Source organism: Ixodes scapularis, unplaced genomic scaffold (assembly GCF_016920785.2).
Source record: "Ixodes scapularis isolate PalLabHiFi unplaced genomic scaffold, ASM1692078v2 PGA_scaffold0__279_contigs__length_252992795, whole genome shotgun sequence".
Lineage (NCBI taxonomy): Eukaryota > Metazoa > Arthropoda > Arachnida > Ixodida > Ixodidae > Ixodes > Ixodes scapularis.
Window position 1 is genome coordinate 175440321 of NW_024609835.1, and position 26986 is coordinate 175467306.

A 26986-nucleotide genomic window follows, 5' to 3' on the forward strand; every position below is an offset into this window, starting at 1 on the left:
AACATTTAACCACCAATTCTCCGGGTGAACATCAAAAGAACCAAGAAGCACGAGATGTGGTCAAAATTTGATAATATTCTTGTAACCCAACCTGTCTCTTCCAAGACGTTAAAGGGGCCATGAAACGATATCGGGTTGCAATGTTCATGACTTTGCAGGGGCGTCCCGGTGCTAGTCTGGCCAAACTATACTCGCACATATTCCATTAATTCGGAAGTTTCTTTGTCGCGGTGAAATTGCGAGGATGAAAGGGGACCATTTATTACGGTCTTGCCTTCGTAATACTTGATAGCGTATTGAACGCTCTAAAAAAAGCCTGCGCTCCTAATTGCCCGCAAACACTCGAAGAGTCAATCTCTGCGATTTACGAAATAAACTCAGCGAATGATGACGCGAAACATCCATTCAGACCTAAAAATGAAGTCTGCGCCGTGGTACTGCGCAATGCAAAGTGTCATGCTTGCATTGCGTAATGCCACAGCGCAGGCTTAATCTTTAGGTCTAAACAGATCTTCCGCCTCATCATTTGCTGAGCTAGTTTCGTACATCGCAGAGACTGGCTCTTGGAGTGGTTTGCGGGAAAGTAGACGCGCAGGCATTTTTAAGAGAGAACGATCGAAACCACCCGCCTGACGACAGTCGAGTGCCGCTCATGGATTGGACACGACAACTGCGTGAGCACTCGACTTCGACACGTAACAATCAATGCTCCGGCGCACACTCGGGGTAGTGGATCGTGTCCAATTGCTGCGGCGATGAGAATAGCCGAACTTTAACAATGTCTGGAGCTCAGCACGCGTTTTCTGCTTTCCAGAGCTTGGCCAGACCACATCTTGTTCTTGGTCTGAGTTGAGGGGATGAACGATGCTCATATTTCTCGAACTTGTTTGACGACTGGCAGTGCATAGAAAGAAAAGCTGATGCAAGTTTATTCATTTATTAGCGTTAGGGAGTGATTCTATATAAGCAGTATTTAACAAAAGTAGAAAAATCGTTTCATGGCTATTTTAAATCGTACAGCCGAAGGCCCTCGTTGAATCTCTAACTTTTTTGTCCGTGTAGCATTTATGCTTTCTAGCACTGGTGGCATAAGCAAACTGGACGGGCTTGCAAGGACGGAGTGACCGGAAGTCGTTTGGGACTCAAGCGGCGGTTCATGCTTGTTAACTGTAAAAGGGTAAATTCGAGGCGAAAAGGTTGGGAACCACCGAATGGTGTAATTGTTTCCTAACCCAGAGTGAGGATACATCAACTTCCTCTGCTGGTGCAAGCACGTGCAAAGCCAAGCTTCTATGCACTATTAAAATTAGAAACATAACCGCGTACCGCGAATACAAGCCGCTGCCGCGATTACAGCCTACAAGGTTAAAAATTCCATGCGCTTCCTTCTCATCTCGGTTGGTATGCAGGCCGGGCAACCATGCGCGTTCTCCAAATATCGTACGAGCATATCAACAAGAACGTGTCACACCCTGGAGCATACCATTGCACGCGTCAATGGTCAGGAATGAAACAGTAATTAAGGTATCTGAATGCCCGAAAATGAAATTATTGCCGCTCACTGGCGGCTTACGAGTTCTTACGCGTTCTGTCCCAAAATGACTGCAACGACGTAGTGGCGAACCAAGGATCCCTCTGCAAACGATCGCACTGCAACCATGCGAGTGCAATACTCGTCGTTTGCGCAGTCCATCACCGCGGGGCCGAAAGGCAACAGGGCGTAGATTCACTTAATATAGACGATAACTGAAGACATCAATATATTTTGGTTGACACGTGTCTATATTAGCACTTATTAAAAAAAATGTACAAAATGTGCTCAAATATTGTGGAGTAATTCGTGTTAATAAATACGTAATGAGTAGGCTCTTAAAATCCACATTTTATGATTTCTACTACTAATGATGAGAACCCCTATTTAGGTATGAGCAAGTAAATTATTAGTACGCAATGCTGCAAGCAGATGGGATATACGCTATCCGACCCGCTCTACCATTACGACACGCTACGCTACGCTTGAGCGGGGGTTTTAATTGAGAGACCCCACCGGCACAGCAAGCGTTCCTGTCACTCTCCCTCTCAAGTGTTTTCTTATAGCGTAACGGGAACGACGACAGATGGACGGAAACGACGACTACACAATGAAGTCAGCGAGAGAAAAGAGTCCACATGTTTTTCTATTGCCCTGAGACGAATACACGGTTTTGTAATATAGGACTTGGTATATGAGGGAACTAACACATCCTAAGCAATATAAGATCAAAAACGACCGTTTTCAGAAATGACTTCAGTGCCCCTTTAAGGAACGTACAAAGGTGTGGAAAAGGATGCTACGATGCACTGAGAACATCCTTCATACTTGAAGGGTGTTTGCTGCATTGGAACCTGCTTCGATTGGCTTGTTATAGCTAAGAAATATTACGCTCTACGTGAAACATAGCCGACAACAAAAACAACGTACGCGTGAACTTTGTTATTGCAAAGACGGTCACATGCGAATAAATGTCTTTGAGTTGTCGAGTATATTAAGGCGGTGGAGCAATTGACAGGGTTGCGATTCCTATGTCATGCGTTATTAATTGCATGCGCATTTGCTGTTGCTGCCCACGTGAGAGCTGCATCTAGTACCTACTGCTTGTAAACGTGTTGCTCATAAAATCATACTCCTGATTATCGCCAGCATCAAACTTTATAGGATGTTCACCAACTTCCCCAATAAGGGTGTAATTTCTTTGTATGTAGTTTATTTACTAAAATCGTTTACACAAGAGCTGGCATAATAATAGATTAACCTAGTAATTAATCAATTTAAACATTAATCATTGGCTTTTTTTTTCAAATTAAGTGATAAAAACTGGATTTTCTTGTCAACGAACATCATCTTCGTCCGTAAAGCTCGGCATACAAAATTTATAAACTTTTCGACCATCTGGGGCTCTAATCTGACCACTTGGCGAAGATGTCGGTAGGGAGTTCGACCTCCGCGATTAGCCGGAGCCAAGGTCAAGCGATGCGCCGGCCAGTCACGACCGCCAAATTCCTCGCCGACTTTTTCGCCAAGTGTCCGTATTAGAGCCCCTGAACGGAACTTTATGGAGTCATCCTGGTACAAACCAAAATATTTATATTTAGCATGTGCTTTCAACGCTGGCCACCGCTAAAGCCTTACTGTTTTAAGCGCCCTCCAGGCGGGGGTTAACGAAGGATTCTTAATAGACATTTCTGTGAAATAATACTTAAAAAACAAGCGAGCTGGTGATGATTCATGGTAATAAAACCCGAGACTCAGGAACACAGAAGGGGACGAACGGTGTTGTGTTGTTGGTGACGTTGTGTTGTGTTCGTCGCCTTCTGTGTTCCTGAGTCTCGGGTTTTATTACCATGGATTTCTGTGAAGCTTCAGCTAACTGGGTTTACTTTTTGCGTTGGAGATTCTGGGAGTATGTCAAACTCAAACAGGGGGTACGCTTGGTGGGTGATGGAGGGAGGGGGTTATCACTGATGTAAAATGTTTACCAAGCACTGTCAACGCCACGGCCGCCACGGCCGCCACTGACGCCCTTCCGCTTGAAAAGACTTCCAGATCCCTGGGTTAGTGCTTGTAGATTGCGCGACCCTGTTAGCGCGAACGAACACGACTGCGGCGCTTCTTCGCGTTTTACTTCGAAAGGATGCTGACGGGCACCACAATTTACCACTTATGTTAGTACTCCAACTGAGCGCTTCACACACTTACATAGTAGTTTTAACGAATCCTCCAATTAAAAAAAAAAAAAGCGATGTTTTTTTTGCGTTAATAGTGTCAGTCAATTGTGTCCCTCGATATACTCCGTTTCACCTTATGTTGTACCGCAGCGAAGGCTAGAAGCGCGAGCTCATAGCGTTGGGAGCTATTCTTAACACACGAGAGCTTGTGCCGCCGAGATGTGCCCTAGAGCAAGAAGCTCGCGCTTGTAGCCTTTCCTGCGGTACAATACAAGGTGACACAGAGTATAGTGTCCGATAATTGCAAGCGTGGCGCCCCGACTGGCGCCCCATGACTGCAAACACGTGCAGCTTGCGCGTGAACATAGCGTTGGCAAGCTTGAAATTGCACGAGTAGAGACATGGCGGCGGCGGCAAAACCTTTCCAAAAAAAGGGCTCCTGGCCGGTTCCATTTGCAGCGTTCGTGCGTATGGCGCGTGATTTGCTCGCTTTGCGAAGCGACGAACGTGCCCATGCTGTGCCGAGGAGACCGCACGCTGGGCTGAGTACTCGTAGATATCGGAATGGTGTATAAAGGCCCGTTCACACATGCAGCGGAGCGCTACATGCATAGCGCTAACCTCGCGCTAAGCGCGTGCTGACGGCAGCGTTCACCAGCTCTGTATCGCACCGTCAAAACTGTTGCTCATGGCAGACAATAAGTAGCCGACTGCACGTGAGGACCGCTACATGAGCGCTTCGCTGCATGTGAGAACCGGCCTTTACTTGGAAGGACTTGGCGCTCGTTGCGAACTGCGCGTGCAAGGAAGAGGCAGCGGCCTTTGAAGGAAGCGGTGCTTGGGCTTTGCCCGCACCCGGGCAGCCGATCGGCACGTGGCTGACACCCGGCGGTTATCTATTTTCTTTCCCGACCCGTGTGGAAAGTGCGCGACGTTTATTATTAGACGGCGAACTGCGTCGGAATCCCCGGGGGTAAAAGGGCTCACTGAAAGAGCGGCCGGGACGGCACGTGACCAAGTGCGAGAGCAGTCGACGTCGTGGAGAGGCAAAAGATGCGCGGCCGTTTAATGTCTCTGATGTGCGTGGCGCCCTTGGAATACAATGAACCGGCTTTCAATGACATTCAAAGCTCTAGATGCTGCATTCACACTGGGGTTCGAATCGCAACTGCAAGGCGGATCCGCTCGTTTTTATTATAAAATGTGTAGTAATTTTGTATTGGATCTTCAAGCAGTCGCATTCGCTATCTCCACGTGAATGCGGTTCAACCGCCAATGTGAATCAGGTATAATACCGTTTCTTGCCATAGTCTTCTTGCACCTGACGTCACTTCCGGTTAGACTCGAAATCAAGACTAACATTGTCGCCTGATATCACTGCACTGGCGCCATGTTGGAGGCGTTCGACGTCCTATTGCGACAGCTGTAGTGCCGTATAGTCATAGAGCCGTGTTCGTGTAAACACATTTCAGAATATTTTCTTCTCCTAATGAACCGCACAGAGGTTCCTAACCCGACACGAAGTACAGTCCGCAAACCCTTAGTTGGGGTACGAAGCTTTTCTCTCGAGATCATAGAGTTAATATAATAATCTAGAGCGCAAGGGGGGGGGGGGGGGGTGCATTTGGCCTCTTGCGGGGCATAGAAACGAACATCGGCGGTCCAGTTGGCGGTCCCGATGAGCCCATATCGCTGACGATGCCTTAATAGGCACAAAGAAGTAGCAACACATCCCATATAAGGTCTGTACTGTCATGTTTTCTCTTAATTTGCAGGAAAATACCGGAGTCTCGCATGGATAAAATTAAATAAAGTTGACAAGCGCTCGGGCAACTTCAACTTGTCCCGGCAAAGCGAACACGCCTAACACTTCGTCTACTTTCTTTGCTCTTTTGTCGCTTCCTTTCTCGCTCTTTCTTTCAGGACTGGAGATGTTATCACTCAGGATTTACGTCGTTCTGCTGCCGTCTTTACCCGTCTGGCCGGGTAAAGACCGCCGTCGCCGTTGTGCCGTCGTATCCGTCGGAGCTATTCATAACGCTAGTGAACCGATTGCTCGAGCGTAGCCTTGTCTTTTAATTTCTAGAATTCTAGAAAAGAAAACAAAAACACTGCTGGCCGTAGCTCCGTTGTCGCCGACTTTTACAGCTGGAAGAATTATCGATGACCAAACTGATCACTTTAAAGGAGCTGTGCAACGAGATTCATTTGGAATGTTTTTCTCTCTACACGAGCTTACTGGCACACCTGGGACTCAAGGATACTCACACGCAACGCCATTTGCCAAGAAACTCCTTTGTTGCGGTGTAATTTCAAGGACAAAAGCGATCATTTTCATTCAATCTCTCCTTTGCAAAATTTGATGACGTAACTCGGGGATCGCAGAACACCCAAGTGACGATATTTGAATGTGGTTCATAGATTGGACCCGAGCATTGCGTGGGCACTCGAATTGGGCTCGTGACAATTGCTACCTCGAGAAGCATTCGGGTTGTGACCCGTGTCCAATCGCTGCAACGACGACAACATCCGAGCCATAACAATGTCTGGAACTCAGCGCGTGTCCTGTGCTTTGCCAACCCCAGCGCGTGGCTATGATCAATATTGGCGGCATATAATCGGTTCCAGATCACGTGGCCGCTTGTTCTGGCTGCAAGTTGAGGGGGTGAACGCTGCTCGTTTTTCTTTAATTTTTTTCTTGAACTTCTATTGCGTGGGGTGAAAAACGAACGCGTGTTTCATAGGTCATTAGCGTTATGGATCCGCTTTAAGCGGTATTTGCGCTAAGTACAAAAATTGTTGCGTCGCTCCTTTAAAGCTCGAGTGAACAGACAAACTACAGTGCGAACACGGCCCCTAAGCGCAGGAAACACAGCATAACAGCAATAACAGCGACGAATGCCTCCAACATGAATGGCGGGTTTTGGTGAGATTAAAGTGTAGGTGAGATTTACAAACCAATAGTAGCGTTGCATCATGATCTCGTGCACTGGTGGCCATATTTGTGTGGGCTGACGGCGAGCTTCCACATATCTTTTGCAACGTGCGTTCCGCACCATCAAGATTGCCGGTCTTAGCAGCCTAGCAATCCGAGCTGGTTCTGAGCATGAGCTCTAAACATCGCCTTCAAATATGGCGTCCAGTGAATACACCTATTAGAAAAGACCATGAGCCCATCCCGTGTAACAATGAATTTTAAAACCACAAACTGTTATTAGTTTTGCATTAGTTTGTACAGGGCGCCCGAGTCAAATATTTTAACGTTCTTTTTATAAAAAAAAAAAAAAAAAGTTCACAAGGGCTCTCTTTGTTGCATAATAACATGTGCGTTCCAGCACAAATAAATTGTTATCAGGACACCACGTAAGGAAACTCGAGAACGTTTTTTTTCTTCTTTCTCAAGGACATATATAGGTTTTGTCTAAATTTAACGTCATTCGCCAGTTGTCACACCAGTCGACCACATTCTTTAAAGAACCATTTAGTAAAAGTTGCTCATTTTGGCCTTTAATCTCGCCATAAATAACATGATCATCAGCAAATAGCTTTATATTTGCTTCGATGCCGTCTGCAGTATAATTTGTAAACAGCAGGAATAGAATTGGCGCCAAAACATAACCTTGCGGTTCTGTTTTGGAGGACTATATAATATTTCCGGCTAGCATACTTCAAAATTAATAACACGAACTCTACACATTTACCTCCTCCTGGTTTAAGTGAAACCAGATTGAAAAAAAAAAAGCGTTCTACTCGTTCAACAGCTGTGAGATTAAAAAACAAAAACACGATAATGTGATGTATTTTATTAGATCAAGACGCGCGTTTCATTTATGTAAAACGCGAGAAGGTAATAGATGTGATTTTTTCTTTTAAGGACGTCAGTTTGATATTATTACGTAATAAAAAAATTTAAGTAATGAAGTAATATTTACGCTAACTGTACTTCGAGGATTAAAAGAAAAAAAGACGAATAATCTTTTTTAGGGATAAAGAATGGAGCAAAATCTGGTATTTTCGAGAAACCACTTTCACTGCCCCAAAATATTACACCATCTTCCCGAGGGGAACCATGGGGTGATGCGGAGCATCGTTCCATCACACTTCATCGGAAGAACGGAGTGAAGTCGAGTCAACAGCGGTGAACTGAACGCGCGCAGAAGTTGGTTTGGTCTTTATGCCTTGATGGAGATGCGCCTCAACGGGTAATCGGTCTCTTAGCTGTAGATGAGAAATTTAGCCAGTGCAGTAAAACCACTAACTTGGGATTTTTACCGTGCATCACGCAGTAGTCATCACACGAACGCGTGCCGGTACGAAACTCATCGAGATCGAAACGGGCGGGGGCGGCGGGGACTCGAACCCAGGAGGTTCCCAGCGGAAGCTTTCGCTCCACGCTCCGAGCTGAGACGCGTTAGCCCACTCGGCCACTTTCTCACCTTGAACGAGCGCAGCGCGCTACCGCTGCTTATATTCACACTTGTAGGAGAGGAGACTAGAGGGGGAGAGTTGCGCATGCGCGCGCGGTGTGAGTAGAAGCGAACGCACGCGAAGTGCACGCAGCTGGTAGAGAGAGGGAGCGGAGAGAGTAACGCGCAGCTGTTGGAGAGAGGGAAGGAGGAGAGTTGCGCATGCGTAGTGTGAGTGCGGACTACGACGCCGCGGGACATAGACCCAAGCAAGAGATGCTCCGCATCTAAAACTCCACTAGTAAATTAGAACTAACTTTTACATGACATGTTTTAGGTGGTTCTGTATGACTGGTTTGCCTGAAATGTTACGGTCGTTCGAAAAGTTATTAGCTCCACTTCGATTGTGACCCCACCTCGTTTCAGAGGCTCTATCATAGGAAAGCTTCAGAACCCTGCAGGAGAGGCATATAAATTAAGCATTGAATAGACATAATTCATAACAACCTATTGACAGCGTCGTTTAGAAGGTGAGCCGAGAAATAGGACCAAACACTTTAGGCGTGGCGCGGTAACCTCCTCGCATAACTTTATGCCTGTTAATGGCTTGGGGTAACCGATCTTTTAATTTAAACGATGAACAAACAATCGATCGCAGTCTTACTCGAAATTATTTCGCAGAAAATGATCGTCAACCAGAGTCAGATACAAGTTAAAATACACCAGAGGCTCCTTCTTCCCCCTTATTACCGCCACTCACTGTCCCTCTTAATAGGGACTTTTCGTAGATCGTTTTCGCCGTCCCGCAAGGCCCTCCGCAACCCGCTACGATAGCGGGAACTCCACAGTCAAGGCTATCGGCGCGCAGGCGCAGTAGCGACTTCTTCGTTGCGGGAGGGCTTAGCGGAGGGGGAACGCGGTCTACGAAAACTCCCTAATGCGACAGTACTCAGCTACCGAGGCGCTCGTTGGCGCCACTATATAGCCTCCCCTATACTCACAAAGCCAGGCAGTTGGACGACGGAGCCATAAGAGAGTTTTCGTAGATCGTTTTCGCCGTCCCGCGAGGCTCTCCGCAACCCGCTACGATACCCGGAACTCTACAGTCAAGGCCGTCGGCGCGCAGGCGCAGTAACGGCTTCTTCGTTGCGGAGGGCTTAGCAGACGGGAAAACGCGGTCGCAGATTTGGAGCTAGAGGATCATGTAGCACAAGGCAATTCTCGGGGAACCTAGAGTTCCTGTATAGGCACCCTACGGGAGCCAGAGTTGCGCGTTCATGCATGGCATGTGGATACAGCTCCTCACGTGACTGAATTCGGCGAATAGCAGCGCCGCGCGTTCGAGGCGTGCGGCGCGCTCAAAAGCCGGGGAACGTACGCCGGGGCGCGTGCAACGTCTGCTTTGTTGCACAACGCTTGATACGGCTCCTCACGTGATCGGATCTCGGCGAATAGCGGCGAGGGCGGCACGCGGCACGTGGAATCAAACGCGCAACTCTGGCTCCCGTAGGGAGCCTATAAAGGAACTCTAGGGGAACCCACGGCTGTGGGGGAACCCTCTGGGGGAACCTGGTCTTCAGCGCACAGCTTTTGCAGTGGCGTGGACCCGAAACATGATTTTCAAACCCGACGAGAAAAGAAGCGGTAGCTCGAGGAACGCGAGGAGCACAAGCGGACATTCCATTGCTCCGGAGAAGTGTGTTTAGGCGTCTCGCAGCAGCAGGGCCGCCCGTTACGTGCCTCTCCTCTCATCCGCCTGTCTGCCGCTCTACAGTTTCAATTTCGGCGGCCGCATCTCCTGGCGATCTGCCAGAGTTTGTCAGTATGGAGGAAACTATATATATGGCGTCTCGTAACTGATGGCCGCTGCCTTTCCTGGTTGGTCAGCACAGCTGTATATGGTGCTTGGAAAGCGTCTCTAACTAACGTGTTTACCGCGCGCAAAAAAAAAAAAAAAAAAATAGACTTTCCGATTTTTGCTTGATGACGTTATAGAAGTGGCATGCTGTCGCCGGTCGCGATCCTGGCGGTGTCCCAGCAGCGGTGGTGGATGTGGCAGACGCCCTTTCCGCCTCAGGCCGCTCTCTAGTGTGACAGTTCGAGTAGAGACGCCGCGAGGAGAGCGACACTCGCGTTCGCTCATACTTTTCGTTAGCCTTGCTACACCCAACCACTGCAGGATTGCGGCATCCGACAGCATGATAATCCGGTTTCTGCGACGTCATTTGTTGCCACTTCGGGGCACTTTTTGATATATGGGCGGGATAGGACGCTATACGCACCAGTCAGAAACGCGCTCCAGGCATCATATAGCACAACGTTGGGATGCCGTGGTTGGAAAACGTGGTGGTGTTTGTTTGGCGCATTCCTATCGGGCACTTCAATAACTACCCTCTGCACGCTGCCTCTATTGGGCTCTCGAACTCGTTCCGAGCATGCACGCAAGCTCTCTTGTGCGGAACATCGGATGCCGCTCCTACGTCCACTGCCCCGCAGCGAATCGGGATTTGTTTTTCATTCAAGACGCTTCGGTCATGGATGGACGATAATAATGTCTGTACCCTTCATAACGGGCAGTACCTTGCGCCACCTAGCCATATTGATGCTTACAATCATTGTGGCCGGAGTGCGAGTTATCTAAGCTCGATCTGAAATATCCGGAAACACTTTCTGTTCTAGTGAAATGATAAAGCAGTTTGCGAGAGAGATAACGAATGTTGCCTGAGCTTCGTGACGCCGTATCTATCAAGCTCAGAAAGCCGCATTTTTAAATCGTGACTATGGTCCATCGCCCGCTCTGCACTGAGCTTCAAAACTGTGGCGACCACAAGACAGTCGGGGAAGGAAGTGCCGATACTCTAAGCCTAGCTTATTTCGTGGGCCTAGTTGGTACCACTGTGACCACTAGAAACTTCTTTACTCCACATAGTCGAACAGGTTAAAGGGAAATTGAAGCGGTTCTATATTTCAGTAAAAACACTAAAATCATCTTCATTTGGCCTCCAGGATCACGAATTTCGAGAATATCGAAGTACCGCTGAAGTCTCTCTTTTCCGGAACGTTACGACATAAAAGAAGTTATCAGAATTTCCGCTCTCGCGCATCTTCAGCGCCGATCAAAGCTATGCACCCGCACTCTTGCTATTAAAAAAAAGAAAAAAAAAAAAAGAAAAGACTTCACGACATGTCAGTGCAGGGCAGTGCTGCCGACCTTAGGGATGTTCCCCTAGATTTAGGGATTTCGGTCATCGTCTAGGTGCAAAGGGAAATTTGTTGAAATCTAGGAATTGATTTTTAATGGGTTTCAGAGGGATTTAGAAACACGTTGCTTCCCTTTTTCCCTCTTCGTCCCGGCCGAGTGCAGCGGGGCAGAGATAATTTCCAGTGCTAACAACATCGATTTTGGGGGGCCACAGTAACAAAGCTTAATTATGTAAAAAGGTTTTAACGAAGCAAATTTAACCTTTAAATGGCCATTTAACTACAGGAATCTATTCTTAAAGGCCCGTTCACACACTTGCAACCGAGTACGACCGAGTGAGACAAGACCGGTTTTTAAGGCTCTCGCGATGCGCTGCTGCGGAGCTGTTCCTAAGACGTCGCAAGGAGCTTAGAAACCGGTCTTGTCTCTTTCCGTCCTACTCGGTTGCAAGTGTCTGAACTGCGCTCAGCTACTCCCTAACGATAATCTCTATATTGACGCAAATGAGCACGATTTCTGAAGATCTAGGAAAATCAAGGGAATTTCTCGATAAAATTTGGGGAAGAAACGATTGCGGAGGTTGGCAACACTAGTGCGGGGGAGTATACCTGGCACGCTTGCAAATGCACGCGCTGCCCACACCAGCGACACGCGCTTGGCGGCCGAAAGATTCTTTTATGACGTAACGACTGTTCGGAGGTTTTTCCTGTTCTCTCGCGTTTAGTTACAACTTCGGGAAAAACAAAAGTGATACTCAGAATCACGGGATACAGATACTCTAGAATTCACCTCTAACTCCTGTTTTTGTTTCAAGGACCTCTTCAGCTTCCCTTTAAGAACCCAGGACTATGCGGAGAGCAAGTCGTCTGCTTCTTGTGCAGGAGTTGCGGTGACGTCACAACTCACAACGACGCCGAGCCCTGATTGGCTTTGATTGAAAGGATAGTGGTAGACCTCAGTGAATGTTTTGAGGTATGCCCACTATTTTCTTCAATCAGCCAATAAGAGCTTGGCGTTCTGACATGATCGCAACCCCTGTGCAAGAAACAGACGAACTTGCGCTCCGTATATCTCCAGCACGCGCTCGTTGCCCTTCGCCGTGATTTGGCTGCGCCCGCGGCGAAGTGTTATCAAAGGCAGTAAGCTCGCGCTCGGGGCAGAGCATCACACCGCATCCTTAACCGGTCATCGACCATAGTGCTTTCAAAGCACTAAACGTCTTCTTCCTCGCAGCGCTTGAGCAGTCGAGGAAGGAGGTCTCTCACCTGGCAGGCGTCGTTGCCGCTCTCTCCCCCCGCGCAGTAGGTGCTCGCAGGCAGCAGGAACTGCTTCTCGGTGACCGCGTTGATCTTGGTCGTGCACTCACGGTCCTCCACCACCGGCACTTGGGCCTCGCGCACGCGGAGGGCGATGGGACCCCCTGGACGCCACCATGGGGAAGAGAAAAACGTTCTGGTGGCAGCTTCATAGTGATCCCGCAGAGTAGAACCATCACGGTTCGTGAGAAGTCGACCGAACGAGGAACTATGCCGGAACCATTCCTATAATAACCATTTGCGTCCTGGGCCGCCTTCTGAGCAAGCAGAGTAGCTGTATTTTGCGAAATTATGTAACGCATGCATCCACACCCCAGTGGCTAAGCAAGGTCACGTTGCACTCTATGCTCTCGACCTGATATAAGCTACTAGGACAAACTACCGCATGACGGTGCACTTCGTGACGCCGCTTGATTGCAGTTTTGAGGAGTTGCCACTCCGAAGCTGGAACGATTCCGGAATCATTCCGCACTTCCGCGACCCCGGAGTGGAGTGGGAATGGAATTAGATTCCTATCACCCTCAATGGAGCTGGGATGTTCCGTTCATTTGTGAGATGTGTCTATCTTCGGCTGGGGGGCCTGCGGTCTGTACGCGCACGGTCAAAGTGGCCCTTGAAACAGCATCATTCCCCTTAAGGTGACTCAGGGATGGGCAGTATTTCAAATACAAGTATTTGAAATACCACCCATTCCTGAGTCACCTACTGCCTACCATAAAAACAACTACACCTACCATAGAACAATAATTGCCAAAGTTACAATTATTGTTTTTATGCATCTGGTTGTAAGATATAGTCTCCATCCTTTATTCGGCCATGGGGCTTTTTGTCTTTTTCTCCTCCGGCTTTATTTTAAAAACACTGTCCAGAGCAGGAAGAAAACAACGTTTTGCACCGAATGCAGTACGTGTCTCTCAATCAAGCACAAGCGTTTAGTGACTTTGTGATTACGGTGCTAGTCCAGGGCAAGAATAGTGACGAAATCGACGTTCACATGCAGACTGGCTAAATAAGTGCCTGTGACAACTTGTGATGCTTTCCAGCCTGATTTTCATCCATAGTTTTGCCTGGAACATTCTAAACGCGCCGGTCGTCCAGATTTTCGTAGCTGGTGCGAGTTGCAACAATCAAAAAATTCTCTAGCTAGTGATGCGCGTCTTGGTCGTCTCGGTTCTTTCTTGGTCTTTACTAAAATGTAATCGACAAAAAAAGCTGCTTACCGCTCTGTACTCTTTTCACCTACTGCGTCCAAGCTGATTACATTTTTTTGTGATTATATTTCTATTACGTTACTAGAGCCTCGCACACTAACTCCCGAGTGTGCAATGCAAAATTAAAATGAGATACCCAGAAACCCGTTGCAGGTGCCCTGAAGTCGCTGACTCAAATTTTGAGGAATGTATTTGGAAAAGTATTTGGAGGAGACCAAATATATTTGGTTGTATTTATATCTTGTACTTAAATGCTTTCTTGCAAATGTAATTAGATTTGTAATTAAATACATTTTGACGAAGTATTTTCTATTTGTATTTCGATACATATTTGCATGTATTTTGCCCATCCCTGACTGGTGACTGATAACTTCATTGTCTGGACGACTTATGCTCCCTCGAGGGAGAAAGTGGCTCCCTCAATGGAGCAACCGAAACTGAATAGTTGTGAACGGATACGATGTCGTTCTTGGCGCCGCGAGACGCGACGAAGCGACTGTTGAGGCCATACGCGATCACACCTCCGGTCAAAGGCCACCGGGCAGGGACGAAGCCATGCCACCCGCCTATCTCGGATGCAGGCCTTCTCACTCCAGAGGGCGCGCGCGGAGCCACAAGCGTGCACTAGTTTACGTTTCAGTGATACACATCGACATCTCCAGTGCCACCGACTGCTTTGTGCGACCACTGCTCGGATAGATAGAATCGGTGCTTCAGCGACGCGTTTTGCATATTTGGAATTTGCCAAGGTCTTTGATAAACGTCAGCTTTATGCTGCTTTTGGTGACAACACGATGTGGCTGTCAATAGACATTTTTCACGTTTATAAATTAGAGGAATGGAATTGAACGTTTCAGCCATTCAAGGAGTGGGAATAGGCCCAGGGCCCTCATTCCTGGGAATTTAAAAGAATGATATGTTCCAAAAAACACTAATTGCCCGAAATGAAGTTTAAATGAAATGGGGGGTGCTCATTCTGTAACACTGCTTGCTTGGCCCATCGGAACGACCGCAGCAGTGAGCCACCCGTGCAACCATACGCCGTAACAAAACCTCGCAACCACTGCCGTCAAAACTACAGGCAATCACAAGTCAATAATACAGTCGTAAGTGACTGGCTTATTATTTTCGTGCTTCATTATTTGTTTTCTTGCGATCTTCTTGGAAGGTCGCCATCTCAGTGGCTGCGGTGCGCTAATAAAATGCACGGGACTTTTCAAAACCATTCCCCTAATGGCTCTCTGGGTGCCGCCATTTTGTTCTACAGCAGTGCCATCTACATATATACGGGCGTTTCGACGGGATCGCCGAGGTAAAAGGGAAAGGGCGCACGCCCGATCCCAAATAGCACACGACAAACCGCGGCCGTCCTTAGCAGGCGTTTTATCCGCTCCGGTGGAGCAGATGATGAAAAGGGCACGCGCCGTTCTCATCGTTTGGGAAGTTCCGGTGGACTGTACGTTGGTTGCACCGCCGGAACTGCCCTAACATAGAGTCTCATTTCCCTACTTTCTGGGTGTGGTGGTATAAAGTAGAAATCGAAACCAAAAATAAAATGTGGTGCTGACGGTGCAACGCTACTCAAAGACCTTTCAACGTGCGACCAGACGCCGCGCACAGTGGGTGTGCCCGCCTAGGCTCCGTATATCCGCACCTTCGGCCGCCGAATCCTTGCGGAGCCGTCGCACAGGTGACAGTCGGGTGGGTCGGGTTCTGAGCAAGACAGCTCCCGATTGTCCAGGAAGTTGTCTTGCTCAGTACTCGCGACCTGCCCGACTGTCACCTGTGCAACGGTTCCGCAAGGATCCGGCGGCAGAAGGTCCGGATGTACGGAGCCTGGGCGGGTGCACGCCCTCTGTGGCGTCTGGTTGCGCGTTGAAAAGTCTTTCCGAGTTGCGTCGTCATATTTACACGCGACAGCGTCACCAACCCAGTATTGGGCCTCGAAGCGATGGCCCACGTCCGTGAACCGGAAATCGCTCGTAATTGTTTAATGAATAACACCCATAAAACTCGCCTCTAAGGGGCAAATAATTAATTATTTATATTAAGGTGCAACCCCACCGTGCATGACGTTTTCATGCTTTTTTGATGGCTTATTACTTTCTTTCTATGTATCTTACGTTTATAAAATGAATGTCAAATTAAAGAGCTGTTTTTCAACGATACTTTAATGTCTCGATATTACGATTATTTTTAGTGGTTAGTTAATTATTTAGCTTTTAATAGACCACAGTCTCTAATATTGAAAAATTTATTTCTCAAGTTCTAACGTCCCATTGTCCACGATATTTTACGTGAGCGTTTGGTTGGATGTAATAAATTAAAAAAGTAAGCAACAAACTGTACAGATGATGTATATTTTAAAATAAAAAAATAAAGTTTAAAATTGTATTTTTTTTATGGCGCTGTAAAAACGGAATCACGTCAACTAATCGAAATAACGAGACATTAAATTATGAAGCATCCTTCGATATTACAATTTCCAGAACTTCCATATTGATATATTACACGTTAATAATGTTATAAGACCTGAAACTTTTCCCATTCAGTTACGGCAAATTGTAGTTTCTTATTATAATATACAGATGGAGACACGTGTTCAAGAAGAGCTTGATGTGCATTTTTCGTCGTGTGCCGCTTGGAACGCCACGGGAAAGACAGAAAAAGCACCAGATGTAAGGGTGTCAGATTCCTGGATGCTCGCAGTGAGCGAGCCAGTGATGTCAGAACAACAAGCGCGAGACTGCGGGTGCACCACGGCTTCTTTTCGCGCGTTCTACTGTGCGTCGGTTCACATGCCCGTCGCGATCCAAATGAAATGGGCGCCATGAAATGCATTCTGCCATTTCAGATTCCGCCACGTATGCGAAAACATTTTAATGATTTTATCACTTGCAAAAATCATTTTCGCAATCAAACTATGCTTGTCGGAATGATTCGACTATATTTTGTTTCAAAAACCACCTCGGTGGCTCTTAAGTAGCAATGATATTAAAACAAAACACAAAACATTAAATCGTCTCGGTGTCTTTGAGCTAACGCGCTGGCCCATGAATCTATATTTTTTCGGATTTAAATATCGGCCGAGGTGCCCACAATCCGAAGGGGGCCAATCTGAGATTTCGGTTGCACGTCAAAAGATCTCCAGTTAATGAAAATAAACCCGCATTTTTTTTTTTATTAGGGCGTGTTAAGCAATTTTTATTGGTTTAGCTTGTGAGATACTTAGTTCAGAGCGCAGCAAACGCTGCGGGCTGATGAAGCCACTGAAGCATCGCAAAGAGCGCGAGGTTAAGCTGTTCGTTCTCTTTCTTTGCCTATACGGTCGGGATAAACTAGAACCACTATATAAGCTACGCTTCATACACATCTTGGTGCTTAAAATGATGGTTGTCAGTTATCTGAAACTTTATCGGAAACCACAGGAAACGCTTTTCCGTCCTCCACAAATGTTTAAACAGTTCGAGAAAAAGCAAAGCAATACTACGTGAGCTACCTGACACCGAATGCTGAGGAAGTCGCACTTTTGAATCATGGCGATCAGCCGTTGCGTTTGATTTGTTACTAACGAACAAGATGGCAGCGCCCACAACAATATCGGGAGGACAAGTGCCGATACTCTAAGCGTAGCTCATTTGGTGTACCTCACAGGCTAAACCTAAAGCCCCTCCATCCTGGGAAAAGTGGCGCCATTCATTGTTGTGGAAATGCTCGAGGCACGTGCCGCGCGCCACTTCTGGGAAATTCATGGCGTCTGAGATCTAGCTCAGTGCTGCGCTGTGCCGCCGTGATCTTCCCAATAGCTGCACATTGCACGTGCCTCGTGCATCGACGAAGCTTGCGCTACTTTTGAAACATGAAGGGGCTTTAGCTAAACCAAGTGCGGTGGGGGATCGTTGACCGAGCGTGTTGTGGCACCGCAGACCAGAGCACGTGGAGAAATGCTCGAGCGCGAGCTCCTTTCAGGGCACGGAGCTCACGCTGCAAAACCTGTAGGGAATAAATCCCCTCCGTTCGCGCTGGTCTTTCATGTAACCTCAGACGTGCCAGTGCACGAGGCCCGTCTCTCGAGCCGCCCTTGGAGGCAAATGGCGGCGCAGCACTAAAATGACTGGCCCTTGAGAAAGAATGGCGGTGGAGCACCCACTCGTGGCACGTGTCTTGCGCGTGTCCACAACAATGGTTGGCCGTACTTGTAAAAAACGCTTTTACCAAGGGGCTTTGGCAGGAACCCTGGGTTCAGTCGCCCATCTGCATCCTATTGTCGTGCGATCGTGTACCACATATACTGCGTAATACACGTTAAAGACACCGAGCTGACAGTTGTACAGCACTTTTTATAATCTTCAACGGGTAACACTAGGGAATTGTAGTAGACCGTTTTTCTCCTCCGCTACGGTATCCCCGAAGAAAACGCCGCAGCTGCGCATGCGCGCCGCCAGCCTTATCTGCATAGTTCAAGGTCTTATGGCGGATTACGGAGCGCTATCCGGGTGCTTAGCGGGCTGCGGAAACCGTCTACTACAATTCCCTATTGTCGCCCTACGAAACTCCTGCTCTTTAAAAAACTAACGACTAATTCTGAATGCCCCGTTACATTGCACTTTAATGCGTGTTCGCGTTCTTTTTTTTCTACATCTTTGATTATGCGGTTCTTACTTATGAAACAGACTATAGTTGTCGGACTACTGGAAAATATTATATAACCAGGAAAATGGCAAGTGAACGCAAGAGACAAAAAAAAAAAATAACAACGACAACAACAAAAACCTACACATAGGCGCACTTAATAAAAATAATTGAAATAATAGAATTGATTATAATTGTCTTTTCAAAGGTTTGAGCGCACCAAAAAGGCTATAAAACCACGTAGATGCATTGGATGGTGCGCTTGTTCACTGGAAGTGTAGTTCAGGGCAGTATGCTCGCACTTATGTGTTCCGCTTCGCTCGCAGGATAAATCCAAATACTCTACTGGTAATGTATTTAGTGAAACAAAGCTACCTTCTGCATATGCGTGCAAGGCCCTTAGTTTTCGCGTGATTACACGGACGCTTGTTTATCATTATTGTTTTCGTTTCCCACTACGATTCATTTCGTGCTTTTTTGTGTGCTACATGCATTAGATACCAAGGTAACCCAGAAGCATTCTATTTCGCAAATTGCAATAAAAAAAAAATATGCAACTGGACACGGGTGCCACAATCAATACAATATATTTTATAAGCTTCACATGTGACCGCTGGCCTGAGTAAACACTGTTGTTTGTCAAAAACAATTGCGATTGTATAAAATCACGTGGGAAAAACTCGTTCTAAGCACACGACCGTTAGCATGCAGTGAATACTCATAATCGGCGCCGAGATGATTGGTAGCTGTCAGCGGGTGGAGTCTTTCTATCAACACAGAGTTAGAATGTTTCCTTCTTTCTGTTGTAAGCAAACAGGAGACAACTTACACCAAATCTCAGGGTAATAAAGTACTATGAACATTCAAACATTACTGCCTGAGCAGTATATGCGTGCAAACTTTAGCTTTTGATGCACGCTTAACTTTTGATACGCTCAACGCTAGCGTAAAATGTAGCGCTGTTTCAGTCTTAATCAGCGTACGATGTGCGTGCTTACACCGCATTTTATGCAACGTCATACTCTACCCGTTTGCATCTTTTTTATTTATGCACACCACTACCTGCGCGCATAAATCACCAAATGAAGACTGGTACAGGATGTCACAAAAAAAATTAGTTTTTTTTTTACCGCAAAAATTAGCTATGCATCGCCTCACGCTCATTCTCCGCCCAAAGACACACTAGGTCACAACCAGATGCCAAAGTCATGTGATTCTGAAATTTTCAATGGGGAAAATGGAGCCCGTTTTTGCCCGTTTTCGGTTTCTCGTGCCTAGAGCTCCATGCATTCGAAAACTACGTCGGCCGTTATTTTCCCATTGAACTTTTCAGAAAATCACTTATATAACTTTTGAATAAGGTATCGGATCCGGCTAAAACTTTGACGTCTGGTTGTGACCTCTAGCGCTACCTTTGGGCGGAGAAGGAGCGTTTGGCGATGCCTAGTTTAGTCTTGCGGTAAAAAAAAAAAAAAAATCCTGTAATTTGTTTTTGTGGCAGACTGTACATTGCTTAAACTATATGCAAAAGCTATCCACAGATCCAGAATCTTTGCCTGGCCAGTCATGCAATTATCACTGGATTCGTATTAAAATTAATTATTATAACTTAATGCTGTGAGTGAATTATTAACCTCGGCTTTTTTTTTATTATGACTCCCGCACCAGTCCTGCTTTGGGTTTACCAAACTCAACATCTAAACCTGAGTGTCATTTTTTGTTTTCCAGCCTCGTGGTTTTGGTCAAACTAAACACCCAGCGACCTAAATGAGACACCTGACCGCCCAAAAAATAGTTTATTTGTTTTGATATTTTAGGTAGTTAATTTCTCAAGCTAGAATTTTTGAAACCCATGCCTATCACGTCATCACGTTTTCCTGGAAATCCACGAAGAGCCAAACACATGCACGACAAAAGGGCCGGCCCGTCTCGTTGCCGCCCGCAGAGCCGAGAAAGCAACGCTTGGTCACGGACTTCTAGAAGATTCGCGTTCATTCTTGCACCGGACTTAACTTTCGCCCTGATTTCTTGTTCTCGAAAATGCCAGTTCATCCTCGCCCCGAGCACATGACGCTCGAACTTTCTTTGCCGAACTTTCGAGATAGTGACGCACTGTAGATAAGCAGCTGCCCGCGACATTGTCAAGTCAGTCTCTCTCTCGCTCTCTGTTACGCTGCCGAATCGCCGCCATGTTTCTGCTGCCGGCCTCGACGCTCTTTCTTTACTTTTTTTGTTTGGCACAAGTTCGCCGATAAAACCTTTATTTTTCAGTTCACGTCTCGTCCTCTCGTCTCCTTCATTCGTGACAATATAAATCTGATCACATTGAAATATGCGTAATTGGCCTCTGAAATATCCAATAGCGGCGCACGGGAAATTTTATATTTTTCAACGCGTCTGTGGTTTTGTTATGCATGTGTCTCGTCATTTGGCTCAGGATGGTTTTCGCGTTTTGTTCTGCCCACCTTTGCTGGAGACGTGAGCTTGGAGCGTAGGTAATTGGCCCCCTTGCACGAGAACTGGCGCAGCCGTGCGCGCTCCAAAGAAAGCTCGTGCAGAGAAGAACGAGCCAGGGACCAGGGATGTCAAATTCAGGACATAGAAATAAACCCCACTGTATCGAAGCGCCACTACGCACGATTTCTCGCATTGATGTACAGGCCTGGAAGGCGATCCCACCGCCATCTATTGGTTCAGAATCACACTAACCAAGGGTGGGATTGCACCTTAATGGTAGCAGTGACATTCACTAGGTGGCCTTTTTTTTATGCGGGAAATTTTTACCGAGAGCATAAACGTCAACGAAGCAGGACACGCGCGAATGGTGCTCATTTCTTTTCTGAATGCGCAAGGCGCGCGCATTGGTCCCCTGAGCATTTAAAACACGATAATTTGATGCTGTTCCTCTGTGTGCTCATGAAAGAAAAAAGAGATGCGGCAGGGTAGAACAGCAGGTAATTCAGACCAACAGCTCCTTGATATTCAAGCCGTAATACTGAATTTTTCGGCTTAAAGAAAGCCAACACGGTAACAGATGGGACACTGCGGCTGCGTCAGCGCTTCGGCTGTCTTCGTGTCTTTACTGATTGGACACGAGTCTCAGCCGAACGCTGACTCAGTACTGGTGTCCCATCTGTTACCGTGCTGACCACCGGTAGGTGACGTCACACATGAGGTAGGTGACGTCACACGTCCAGCACTACAGCCTTCTTATCTGAGAAAAGTGGCGGAAATATCAAGCGCACAGACTCTCCAATTCACGGAGGCCGTGGTCAGAGGTGTCCCTCTGGGGAAGGGCAGCTCACCTTCCCCTAGGTAGCCGTAGCCCGTGACGGTGCAGCGGTTCCCGGGGCTCCTGGACGATCCCCTGGCCGGCAGGCAGACGAGGCAGACGACGCTGTTGAGCTGCACGGGCCCCTGGAGCTTGAGGAGCGCAATGTCGTTGTCCAGGCTCTGTCCGTTATGGTTGTGGTGGATGTAGGTGGTGGCCGCGCGCCGGGTCTGCGCCCCGGGGTGACCACGCTCGCTGCCTAGGTCGTGGTCGCCCACGCGCACGAACACGGGCTCGCCGTTGCGCACTAGGCTGCAAGAAAAGCATTTTCAGCTGAATATTTATCTGCCGATTAAACCACCACGTTCGGAATCGTCGCGTCTTTTCGAAGCGTCGCCAAGTAGTTCTTTATCGACACTTTTTTTTTTTTACGCCGATGCGAAGGATGCACAGACACACACACTGGGAGCATCCTGTTGCGTGGCCCATTGCGTGTTGACACGCGACGCGTGCGATCATACGTAGGCGGTGCAGGGGTTTGAGTCAAATCTCCTGCTCTCCCGCCACATTCGAACGCAGGCTTTGGACGACAAAAAATCTGAGCTAGCTTCGGTAAGAACGCAAGTCTGCTTTAAGTAAAGGCGGCGCCATACTCTAAGAAATTTAGCTTCAGCTTCTAGTTGTACTCCTCGCGTGATGGAATTTTAAGCTCTTGTTGCTTCATCAAAAGAATGGTGCGAAAGGAGCGTGCGCCCTCCGAGACGTTTCCCTGGAGAAGTAAAATGCTATAAAAAAAATGGGTTGTGTGTATGTTTATACAGCCTAGAACTTGGCCTACCTCAACGGGCGACGAGTTTCCCAGCCGTAGATGAGCGATTTAGCCAGTGCAGAACGACCGCTAGCTTGGGGTCTTTAACGTGCGTCACGCAGCAGTGATACACGACCGCACGCCGATGCTCATCCAGATCGAAACGGGCAGGCGTGGGGATTGAGCCCAGAATCCTTGGGCTCTACAGCGCGAGCTTTCGCTCCACACGCTTCGAGCTGGTATCCCTTCCCCTCCCCCCCCCCCCCCCCCCCCCTTCCCCCCCGGTGCTACATTCTCTTCGACATAAGGAGGGGTCGAGCAACAGGTTGTACCTCTACAAAGTTACCCGAGACGTCCGGAGTCATTTGGAGACATATGGTGACACTGTCGCCATTCAGGTTTTACAAATTAAGGGCACCTCGGTCATATTTCAAGCATTCGTACTCAGGATTAGTAGGCTGAAAAGTATCATCGTTGAAAAGAACGTGAGATGTATGTTTGCTACTTCGGTAATTTCAAGTAAGAAAGCGAGCAGTGCAATCGACTAGTCAGATCCCATCATAAATTACGTTCTCTTACGGTCGATCAAAAAATTCTACAGGTTGGGGTGCTCAAAAGACCCCATAAAAATGGCAAGTCTATCTATTGCAAACAGTCTCCTGAAAGTGAGTATTACATCAGTGGTATACTTGCCAGCTTTGTCAGTATTTTTTGCGCACTCCACTTTGTAGTATTTCAGATCGACCGTAAAAGGGCGTAATTTTTGAAGGGGCATATACGCTCTTTACCATTTTCAGCGTACCCTTAAATTTTTCTTGGAAACATCGATATATAAAAGTAATACATATTTCTTTTCTCTCTCATTTGAATCAAAGCAAAACGTAGCTCACTATGTCATTTCACATCCGCATGCACCTCACACATAACTTAGAAATTTCTATAAAATTAACTATTCTGTATGCACTATGTATATACATTTCGCTATATTCCACAAACTTCAGTCAAACGAAAAATGTCGTGAAGTAAGGGTTCCAGCAAGAGTGGGTAAAAATACACATGGGTCATCGACACACAGAAAAAAAAGCGTTTCAGCATTTTGTGTCGATTCCGGAGATAACCTCCACAACGTTTTGATCGAAAGGCATAAAATGAAAAGGAAGGAAATTGGATTTTCAGCTTTGTCGCCGCAGACGATCACTGAACGCCAAACAATTATTTGAGAAGCAACGAACGTTAGTCAACAAACGGCGGAACGAAGAAACTCGGACGATGTAGACAAGCTCCGCAAGGTGACTTTATACAGCAACACAATGTTTACAAACATGTCCGCGTTTGCCCACACCAGGTGTGGGCAATGCGCGTGCGCAGAAAACATAATCGCATGAGATGAAGCATCTGCGCATCCGCAGTGCCGACAGCAGCGCCAACGCAGTGGCGTGACGCCAGAGTCCCGAGTGCCTAGTTATTGCTCCGCAGCCAATCAGATTGCCTGCATTAGTTGATAGGAGTGCCGAAGAACCGCTCACGAAGCTAGGAACGTGATGAGCAGAATGAGCCACGCCCTGTTTTGCTTCAGCTGTCACAGTGACTACGCATCTGAGCTTCCATGAGTGCAACTCACCTGGTGACACAATGCGCAGCCGTGAGTACCCATTGAGTTCCGATCAGAGCGCCACCGCACAGGTACTGGTTCTTCGCGTTCACAAGTGCCACCTGTACGGAGCAAAGTAAACAATTCTTCTGTACACTAAAAAAAATTAATAAAGGGGGTGTAGCCCTTACACCCCTTGTCACATTTACGACAAGCCAAAACTTCAGTTTAATGCGATTTCATAAAATGTAAAAGCAGACACTTAAAGACTAATCTACGAGCTTCGAGATATAGCGTTTAGACATTTTTTCTATAATTTTACAGCCAGACGCTCTAGAGCGCACAATGCGCGGCACTGCTACATCGCGAACGCGACATCGGCAATTTTTTGTTTTTCGGATTTCACTTGGAAAGGGTATCGGCAGGTATAACATTTCACCACTTAGGTTGGTGCCCCGAATGTGTACTCTCCATCACTCTGTACTCAGTTTCACGATAGGGAGTTTTAGGGAACCGTTTTTGCACATTCGATATGGTACGCTGGGCCCTCCAGTATGAACTGCGCATGCGCTGCCACAGAAGACTCACCTACGTACTGTACAGTTTGTGCCGGAGGACCCATCGTACCGTATCGGATGTGCAAAGACGGTTCCCTAAAACTCTTTATTCTACTAAGTCCAATCGGAGCCAATGCTACAATTCAACGGGGCCAATCAAGCAGCCCCCAAAAGTGCAACGTCCCGTTGCTCGTCGACATTGTGCGTTTGCTGTCACTAACTAAACCAATCACGCACATAAAAAAAAGCAAGATCAAGCCGCGTTACCTCTACGTGATTGGTTAGCCGGTGACGGTTTACACCTTTGGCGCAATTCGATCGCCGCTATTGGATCGCAGCGCTGGCTGCGGTCGTACTCGTAAACTCTACAACAACAAAAAAAAGTGTTTAGTTTTTTTTTTTTACTTTGGTGAAGCAGGAATACCAGCGAAGCTGTACTATCTGTGGGATTGAAGTAATGGCGGGCCGCCAGCCGGCAAGCCAGAGTGGAAAGGCTGGACAGCTACCGCCATCTATGAGCGACGGCGGTATCCAGACAACCGGCAAGTCGGTTGTCTGATTGCCGTTGTCACTCATAGATGGCGGTAGCTGTCCAGAGTTGGGTGTCATCATTTGTTTGCTGACGGACACGATACTAAGAAAACTAAACCGTAACAACTCCGCTGTAAAAACAAAAATAGCAATTGTTTGTTCGCGTTAACAGTGCCTCACAATGTGTCGAGCCTAATCTATCCACAAGTATGCATCATCGTATAATCTAAGCATTTTTGTAAAGCTAGGCGTTCGCACCTGGGTCACTTTGGTGGCAGTGCACACAACGTGCGAGACGGTCTAAAAACGTGTTTCATGTACCGAAAAAAAAAAGAAAGAAAAAGATTCGAGGAGTGTTTTGTAACGTAACAGAACGGTACGTGGGTACACGGGTACGTGAGAAGTCCCTGAGGAACCGCGGGCGCACGGAAACGAAAGGCGATGCGGTACCTGCCAGCACCATTCTCCGGGCAGTGCGTCCTTGCCGCCGGTGACACGCCCCGCCTGCCTCCTGTCCGGTGCCGCTGCTGCCCGGCCTCCCTTGACTCCGCACGTGGACGGACGAGGCCGCCGGCCCCTCACCGACGGCGAGCCTCCTGCGCCAAAACATACTTTATACATCCGCCTGGAGATGCGCCAAAGACGCCTGGCAACAGAATCACCTTCATGGTCTCTCTGCAATAAAAAAAAAAAGGGGGAGTTTTATACTCGGGGACAACTTTCCGCGGCACTTCGGGGAATCGAGGTAATGCGCGCGAGGGTATCTTTGACTGTGTTGCCTCGGAAAATTATTCCCCGGCTGGGAGATCGTGTGTTCGAGCAACTGTATTTATACATCGAAAGCTCGCGAAGCAAAAGCAAATTGGTGCGTCGACAAAGCCCATTTTTTAACAACGCAACAGCTGCCATTCGCGAATATTTTTCTGGGCGACAATGTTCATGGATTTGTGCATACAATGATTAGGCAATGGCATTAAAAAAAGATTAAATCACAAATGTGGACCAGCCACACTCTGTTCCATCTTACCTAAAATCACCCAGTTAACACCTATGTCACTTTTTTACATAAAAAAAAAATGAAACGGAAATAAAAGGCATCGACAGACAAGAGCATTCCAATGGGAGGTTGCAAGCTGATTCTTTATTCTTTATTAAAGAAATCCTTGCAGCACCTGTCGGGCATTATTGCGGGGGGCGCAATGTATTATAAAACGACTCAGAACTCTCGCGGCACACCACTTGCAGTGGTAATGAATTACACTCTGATGTGGTACGCACAAAAAACAAACAAAAAGAGTTTAAAACGTTCAGCTTTTCTACTCTCGTGAAGAAGGAAGACCAGCAGAGCTGTACTCGATACACTGTGCTTCTTCTTCGTCGTCGTCTGCTTTTCGCGCTGTTTCCTACGATGAATTCCCACCAACGCGCCCAGCTATCCATTCTTCTATTACAGCTCGAAAGTTTGCCGCCATCTAAGAGCGACGACGGAAACCATACTGATTGTGTGCTTGCCGCCGTCGCTTATAGGTGGCAGTAGCTGTCCAGGTAGGTTTGTGTCGACATACACGGACACGACCCTGGGGGACCTAGCCCCTTAACAGCTCCACTGTAAATATTTGTCCTCGTGGCATACGTTCGAACTTTTCAAGAGTTATCTGCTCCTGGATAGTGACACTTTGACGATTGTAAGTATGGTGAAGCAGAAATTTATGTCCGTTTGTAATAAATAGAATAAAAGAGAAAATAAAAAAAGTCG

The 26986-nt window shown here is 47.3% G+C and overlaps 1 protein-coding gene across 1 annotated transcript in view; it reads right to left on the reverse strand.

Annotated features, from left to right (window-relative positions):
• LOC8033872 (protein masquerade) overlaps positions 1-25851 on the reverse strand; it is a 40547-nt gene extending 14696 nt beyond the window's left edge. Inside the window, exons 1-4 of the mRNA XM_040217954.1 lie at positions 25681-25851; positions 24173-24264; positions 21778-22055; positions 12579-12733 (exon numbers count right to left, since the gene is read on the reverse strand). Coding sequence (XP_040073888.1) covers positions 12579-12733; positions 21778-22055; positions 24173-24264; positions 25681-25851 — 696 coding nt within the window. The remainder of the gene's footprint in view (positions 1-12578; positions 12734-21777; positions 22056-24172; positions 24265-25680) is intronic.
• Positions 25852-26986: the final 1135 nt, after the last annotated feature.